An 8,631-nucleotide genomic window follows, 5' to 3' on the forward strand; every position below is an offset into this window, starting at 1 on the left:
GATTTTAGTTAGAACGCCAGAGTGGCTCCCTCCAAGACAGATTCTTAAAAGGAATATATTAAAAAAATATGCATGCAATAGAAGTACCCTGACAAATCTCTGAAGGCACTCTGAATGCCCTGTAACACACCAGCAAAGATACTTGACACATCACAAAACTCTTTTTGCATGGTGCATAAATTTCAAAACGAAATGAAATTATAAAATAAATGGAAGCAAAACCTGCCCCCTCCAGACACTAATTGTTATAAACCCCACAAAAATCCAGCACAGCATAAAATGCACTGAAAGCCCAACTTTCTACATCAAGCCAGTACTGCTCTTTTTAATTTCTCTGCTTTTATGTTTTAGCTAATGTCCTGTTCTGGTTCAGAAAACAGACCTTGGTCCAAGAGAGCGGCTGACAATGAATCTTGATGTATTACACATCTACAACAATAAACGTTTACATTTTCACCAAGGACTGCTCACTGGATTGCCGAACCAGAATCAATTATTCCTTCTGCATATTTATGGAAGGAAGATGGAAAAAAGAGCACTGCAGCCTTGTAACATACCTAAATGGCTTGAAAAACCAACATATATATAAAGGAGATCAGAGTCTCTGAGAGACCAAGTACCAGCAGTATTTCCTACAAGCCATGCTGTAATTGTGCCACAAATATAATGAGATCTCTGCACCACCACTATCCCACGCAAGAAGGTGGAGTGTAATTGAAAATGCACTTGCATTATATAAACTACTTTAATCATAGATGCACAGAGCTAGAAATGGAAGAGACATTAGGTCATCCAACCCCCATAGGTCAGAGCCAGACTACTCATGACAATACATTTGCAAGGACTTTCTCCAGTGTAGTATTAAGCATCTTTAGTGATGGAGTTTCCAATACTTTCTTTAGCAGTCTACGCTACAGTCTATTTTAGGTTGGACAGGAAAGGTTTCCTCTTTGTTTTACCTTACTTGTCCTCATAACACCCCTTTCTATCCTCCCACCACCTTAAATGATTCTCATTTTTTCATTTTGGCCCACATATTTTAACTATCAACTACTATATTTTTCACAAACTTCTAGCTTCAGTGTTGGCAAATACACATTGAACAGTTAATCCTTCTTTGTAAATCAATCCCTCATCTCCCAGAATATTTTTGTTAGTCTTTTATGGACTGCCCCACTTCCAATCCATGCTGTGATACCTCCAGTACAACTGCCTGTCCAAGCGATCAGTGATTGGCCCTGGAATACCACAGTGGGGATATACTGCCTCATTTACTGAAGAAGTTCTGGGTTTCTTCATCTACAGCATCAGAGACAGATACCTGGGTTGACACCGGGACTTGGATCCTTTGTCTCCTATCTAGCCCTGAGCTATCTGACCTGTAGTGAGAGAAGAGCACCAGCAAAGCACCGTGACATCAAGGAAAGTGGCAGTCTAATTTGGCACACCTAAACTGAGCCACTTAACGTACATAATCACGAGAGGATAGGGCACTTTCTTCTGCTCATCAAAAGCCCAGCTTGTGATCCAGTACAATCCAGTAAGAGATGGACATGTTCTCAAATTGATTTAATATTTTACCCTCATCTCCCTCTGTTATTCTCTCCATAAAATAGGCAGCCAGGCAGCAACAAGACTGTATGTATAACAACCTAGTTGCAAAAGTTATTACTGTTTTCCACAACGAAAGGGATTCTTAACTAAGCAAGCTTAGTTTTGATGGCCTACAAGACCAGAATGCAATAATCCTGTCCAACTACACACCACCAATTCCGCTTGAAGCTGCACTTCCAACGACCACACACACCTTCCTGTAAGGAAAAACACCAGCGAAATTGCCAGTGTGTCTATGTACACCAGCCACTGGTAGCAACAGCATCTGAGAGCAAGGACCATGTATCATTCTGTACAAAACAGTGTCACCACAATTGCTGTAGCTATAGTGCGGTAGCAAATGTTATGAAAACAGAGAGGAAGACCCAAAGAAGCCAACCAGAAGCAAGGAGCTGAATCACATCACTCTGACAGCAGCACCGTATTTATTCAGTTTTACTTACTCAGGTAATGGGTGAGGATGGAGCTAACGTGAGCTCTCCTCACCAAACCAAGAAGGGTACCCTTCCCCAGACTGGCTGGGCAGCAGAAGTACCCAGAGGAGGTACAATCACCATCTTCTGGAATCAATCCTGTTAGAGAAGGACTAGATCTGATATCCTTAGACACCACTGAGTAATCCTTTGTATGCCTTGTACCTCCCTATGGAGAACATTAAATTAGTCACAGAACAGCTCAGTGAGAGGGCAGAGATCATAATCTGGCTCTGTTTGTGTCTCCTCTCCACGCCAAGATAACAGTGAGGTCTGTAGCGATGTTGCTTATACATTTGCTAAACAAGTCATTTCTCAGTTTCCATCAGAAACCAGAGCATTTTTACATATCCTATTATAGCTGAGTAAGTCTTGCTCTACTTAACACTAGCTTTTTGTAGTGGAAAATCTCCAGGAAACAAGCTGTTTAATGATGTTTTATCTGACTTGCACTCATTTCTAACTAAAGTCGTCCACCTGCCTTGAAAAGACATCTGTTTCCGAGGCTGACTGCTTTCCTCCAACACCCCTTGCACAGCTCAAGGCTGCCATTTTTTACCATCACCTCTAATTTTACCAGCCAATAATCTCCTCGGGCATATACAACAAAGAGCTTGCTGTCAAACCTTTACTATAAGCACTGCTAATCCCTGTTACCAGCTGTAACACTCCTCAAGAAAGAAATAAATCGCGGGTAGAACTGCAGTACAGGTACTGTCCTGCTGCCAGTGCTTTCCAGTGACAAACAGCGCTACAGAGCTTCCCTACGCAGTGGACACAGAGACACAGCAGAGCACCTCCACTCTTCCTCCCTTAACAACCAAAGGAAGGATGCTACATTTCTGAATGGGCAGCCAAAATTACAATTCAATCACTTGGATAGCTTTAGGTCAGTTGCAATTGAGGTCACATGCTGGAATACCAAGATGCAAATTTTAACCAAAAGCTTCGTTGCATTAGAGCTCTTTGCTTGCAAGAGCAAAGCTCATTAACTGCCCTGCAAGGGAAGCAAGTGAGCATTAATTGTCTCCCGTCAATGCAGTGGATCCTTGCTGTTCGCCGGGCTGACGCTCTCCAGGCCTTCTAGCCTCGTGGGAGGAATGGACAGTTACGCTGCCACTCAGAGGGACCTCAGCAGAGAAATGGGCTGATGGGAATCTCATGAAGCTCAAAGGGAAAAGCAAAGTCCTGCACATGGGGAGGAACAACGCCATGCACCAGTACAGGCTGTGGACCGACCAGCTGGAAAGCAGCTTGGCAGAAACGGACCTGGGGTCCTGATGGACAAGTTGAACATGAACCAACAATGTGCCACTGTTGCAAAGGCTCCCAACAGCCTCCTGGGCAGCATTAGGAGAGTGTTGCCAGCAGGTCAAGAGACACAGTCCTTAAATTCTTCCCCTCTGCTTGGCACTGATGAGACCACAGCTGGAGTGTTGTGTCCAGTTCTGGGCTCCCCAGTACCAAGAAGACATCAACATACTGGTGCAAGGTTGCTGAAGGGCCTCAATGAGATGATTAAGGAATCGAAGCGTCCAACCTTCAAGGAGAGGCTGAGAGAGCTGGGACTGTTCAGCTTCAAGAAGATAAGGCTCAGGCAGGGAGATCTTATCAATGTGAAAAATACACCTGATGGGAGGGAGTAAAGATGACAGAGACAGACTCTTTGTCCATGGTATCCAGCAGCAGGACAAGAGGCAACGGGCACAAAATACAGGAGATTCCATTTAAAGGTAAAAAACACCCATGTTTTTACTGTAAGGGTGATTGAACCCCAGAACATGTTCCTCAGAGGGTTTGTGGAATCTCCGTACTTGGAAGTATCCAAACCCCAAATGGACATAGCCCTGAGCAGCCTGCTCTAGTTGACCCTGCTTTGAGCAAGGGGATTGGAGTAGATGATCTCCAGAGGTGCCTTCCAACCCCAACCATTTGGCAGTTCTCAGGCGTTCAGAGCTGCTCAGTTGAAGTCAGTCAGTTTCTGCTCCTCAGACCACATCCATCTTGTAGATACTTCAGAGTTTCTTGCCACAGCACCCTTTCTCTGCTCAGTATTTTTAGCTCATTGTTTTGTGTTTTGCCAGCTGAGAAACTGCAGTTTGTAATTTTACCTTCAGCTTCATATTTCTTCTTAAAAGTGAATACAATGTCCTGTTTATAATAATAAAATCACTAGTTGGCAGGATGACATCAAATGGAAAAAGAGAAAGCAACTGGAAAATTTAGAGCAAGCAATTTTGAGTGCCAAGTTTCACATTTGTAATAGTCCAGCGGAGGTCAACAGGCTCACTTATTATTAGGCAAATGGTAAAGAAATAGATATCCTCAAGTTCTTCCATGTTAGACTATATAAACCATCTCTACTTGAACAGGCTCTAGCGCTTTCCAAAAGAGTGATGTTATACATTTTCCACAGTAACACCAACAATAGGAGACAAGCAAAAGGCAGAACTGCTTTGCAAAGAACAGCCTTTTTTCTCTATCCAATATTTAGGTTTTTGTTTCCCACTATGATCGGACTTTCCTGGCTTTAGTTTCTTGTCCCAGTTAAGCAGTAAAGGAAACAAAAAGATATGAATGAAATTAGAAACATTTGGAACGAGTCTTAGAAATAGCTTTTGGGTTTCTTAGATTCCTGGCTACACCTCTTCAAACGGCCTCCTCTTCCAGCCCCCGTCTCCTGCACCCACCTTTGAAATTTGCATTTCCTCCTTTGCCCTGACCCCTCTTCTGTTCAGGGGCTATATTTTGTCCCACACCATTGAAACACGAAGTGCAAAGCAAAGCAAACAAGGAAGTGATAATTGCATGTTGAAACGCTGGAAAAGACCGGAAAATGGTTGAAATTTTGCATCCATCAAAATTTGTCTCTATGACACTAATCCTCTGAAATTTCTCTGAAAGCAGAAACCGAACACTTCTTAAACTTCTAATGAAAAAATACCAATTCCAGTTAACCTGAATAATAAAATGAGAATTCTGGTCCTATCTGTATTATCACATTTAAAGTCTCTGGAAGGGAAGTCTCCTCAACCACGCTATTCTGATATTTTATGAAACTTCGTGATCTCTATAAAATACAACTGCAGTATGCAATGCCAACACCTAATACTTGTCTAGTGCTTTTCATTAGAAGTTTTTGGTGCTCTTTACAAACAACTAAGCTCGGAGTGCCTGTGAAATACTTGCCTAATTTTACAAATAGATAAACCCATGCAGGTAAAAAGCAGATGTCCACAGCAAAACTGTGCACCAGTGGCAGAGCAGAGTGTTAAAATCAGCTGAAAGATTTCAAAGCCATCCACGAGGTTTGGATCTTTTCTGCCTTAAGTAATATTAAAATATTATGTAAACCTTTCTTTGTGAGCCATTACTGGAGAAATGAGGGGAAAAAAAAAAAAAAAAAAAGATCTCTTGGCAACAATTCTGCACAGGCTATGTAGGTGAGATCACAGTTGCTATCCAAACAGACTATGCATGGCAAGAACAGGCTTCCTGTAAAACTGAAAGACTTGCAGGAAGATCAAGGAATATATTTACAAGATGGCATGGACAAAATATCTTTCCCTCCTCTTGCCCAGCCTCAGCAGCTTGGTGAAACACATTGTCTCACTTTCCTCTAAAACCACACTCACAAATGCCTCCGGTGCAGAACCTCTACCTCCGTGCTCTATACACTGACTCACAGACCCGACCACACTCGGGACACTGGTTAGCAGAACACAGGTTACCTTTTGAGGAGGAAAGGGTCGCTTCCCATGGTGAAAGGAAACAGGGAGAAGTTATCTCAGGAAGAGGAAACGCCAGAAAACCCAAGACTTTGCTCAGATCGCAATTCCAAATCCCAAAGTCTTAACGCACGACCCTAGAAAATGTACAGCTCTGTGTTACAGAACTGGAGATTTACTACAGATGAAAGTATTTTTAAGCCAAACTCCAATTTATGTTTACTCTTGTCAGATGAGCAATGTGTATACTGAATTAGGATGAGCTATTTAGAAGTGTTAACATGACTGCTTCATGAGCCTTTATTCCACTGTGATTTATCCTATATTGTGCTCTCAGAGCACTGTACACGACCTGGGGAATCCGACAGCTCAACATGCACACAGTACAGCAGAGACGGGCACTCACAGGGGCAGGTCTCCCGGAACACGGTGTGACCTCCCCTGGAAAACAAGGCACAACTCCCATGTGCACCCAGACCAGACACCCAGGTCCAGGTGTCTTCCTCTAGATGCCAGCCTGGGCCAGTGTGTCCCGGCTATTTGTACCACGCTGCACACCACAACGCACTTATTGCTGACAATATGAAAGCTAATGTTTAATACCGCGTTAAGGACGAGCCACCTTGGGACTTGTCAGGAACAGTCTCTCAAGTTCTGATGGGTAAGACCAGACCCAGAAGAGATGGCGGCCAGGTCTCCGACCGCAGGCACCCAACTCCACCACAATCCATGCTACATTTACTAATAAAAATCATCTTTTTCTGGGTAGACAAACCTCTCACTGTGAGGAAACAAAAAAGAAGATTCATCTGTATTTTACTTTCAGTAACTAGAAGTCTCATGGTATCTCCATATGTGTTTAGACCACAGACTAGTTAGTCAGCGGTGTGGCAGTTGACATTAAAAGGATTAGTAAATTAAGCTCAAATAATTGTCTTAAAAACCTTGACCGTTAAATGTTTATATTTTAGAGGATCAAAAGGAAATCTACTTTGTAGTGTGCACTGTGGTCGGGAAGGGGCAGAGAGGGATTTAAATGGCTTAACTGCAAAACTGTTATCACCTTGATAAGTCCTAGTGTAATAATTCAGCAAGAAAAGCAAGAAATGCACTTGGAATTTGTTTCCAAAACTGATTGTCTGACTGGAGACAAGTCAAGCTCTTTATTTGCTTGAAAGAACTTGGTCAGAAGAAACAGAGAATGCTACTGAAATGCAGTCAAGAATATAAAAATAAGCACTTTCCAGTGACTTCTGAACTGCAGCTTTCAGTATCTGAGTTTCTTTTTTAAAGCCACTTGAAGCCTACAGTCTGGATCTGGTATCTGAGTGTTATGACTAGTCAATCAGGAGTGTGATTCTCCCCAAATTATTCCATTGTATGGCAATGGAAACCCAGTAAAGCTGAAGCAGTAAGGAGGTCACAGGCTACAGTGCAGGATTAGGTCCAAAGTAACATCTGGAGTCCAGGTACAGATACACACGGCTGCAGTTTATCAGCTTATATACTCAAATCGCTAACATCCATGCCAGTAACACGGATACTAAGAGGGAGAGGAGCTTACTACGTACATGCAGGTGCTTGTACCAGTGCAGTGTCTTGAGGAATCAGGCTCATGGCGCTGTTTCACCTCAGCAATATGCAAGAAAGCAATGAATCTGCCAATCGAGACAGGATGCTCTAGCATAAGCAAGGATGGGAGTGGAACACACTGTATCATCTTAGTAATGCATTTATTGTTTCGATTTCTTACACCTTCCTTTATTGCAAAGTGAGGTTCTAAACAAATTACTTCTCTTTTGTCTTTAAGTCTTTTCTAGTAAAGACATCTCTGAAATCCATCACTTTGAAGCATAGTGAACCCGCTAGTTTTGGGCAGACCAGCAATGTCAGAGCGTCTACCACCCAACAGACCGTGGAGTTCCCGAAAGCTGGTGGGAGCATCACTAAGTTACAGGGATGTGTAATGTGAGGTAGGTGGAGAGCACAAAGTTGCCAGGCTGCAGGGAGGGACTGCATTTGCCAGCTGCTAACCTGATCAAGAGCCGTCATAAACTCCACACGACACCGGTTCTTCAAAACAGAAAAAAATGTTGAGACTAGACAGGAAAACGCAGGACAGTCTCTACCTGTGCTTAAGTTTCAGAGTAACAATGTCCAAGATCATTTGATCTGCCAGGCATTCAGAAAATCTCTGCTATAAAACTACCACTAAAATACGTAATACATTCCAGACAAAAACATAAAGCTTTCAGATTGTGTGCCAAACACCAAATTTTCAGTTTTCAATAGTTCTCTTTGTCTCACAAAATACTTCTCCAAATAGCTGTTCTTTTGGGTTTGTAGGTACTTTCAAGAGCAGTTTCTTCCCGTGCTAGCACAGGTAACGTGCAATACGGTACATGTAAAAAAGTCAGTGCCTTTTCAAAGGGTGATGAAAGCAAAACAAAGTAGCACAACCCGGCACTAACCCAAGAAGGAGTGTCAGACCGCACGTTTTGTTGTTACCTTAAATCTCTTCTTTTGGCCAGCTCTCCCGGTGAGATAACCCAGGGCAGGCTCTGGGGAAGACATTCCAGGGCTTCGGGGGAAAAGTCAGAGAAATCCACACCGTACTCTGTCAGGATCCCTTCCGTTTCCGGCTCAATCTCTCCGGCCTGCCCGAGACTTTTGGACAACTGCCTGCAGAAAGAAAGAAAAAAAGAAAGAAAGAAAGAAAGGGATGCTTTTTTAAAGTGTATAATTACTACTGTCGTGTTGTTACCATCCCCGCAGAGAGGCTACTGAGCCCTCAAACATACTCTTTCACCCATTCA

General features: G+C 42.9%; 1 protein-coding gene across 1 annotated transcript in view; it reads right to left on the reverse strand.

Moving 5' to 3' along the window:
- DIS3L2 (DIS3 like 3'-5' exoribonuclease 2) overlaps positions 1-8,631 on the reverse strand; it is a 175,687-nt gene that overhangs the window by 104,707 nt on the left and 62,349 nt on the right. Inside the window, 1 exon segment of the mRNA XM_009883404.1 lies at positions 8,324-8,497. Coding sequence (XP_009881706.1) covers positions 8,324-8,497 — 174 coding nt within the window.

The sequence above is a fragment of the Charadrius vociferus genome, unplaced genomic scaffold (genome assembly GCF_000708025.1).
Source record: "Charadrius vociferus isolate BGI_N301 unplaced genomic scaffold, ASM70802v2 scaffold214, whole genome shotgun sequence".
In the NCBI taxonomy this organism is placed as follows: Eukaryota; Metazoa; Chordata; class Aves; order Charadriiformes; family Charadriidae; genus Charadrius; species Charadrius vociferus.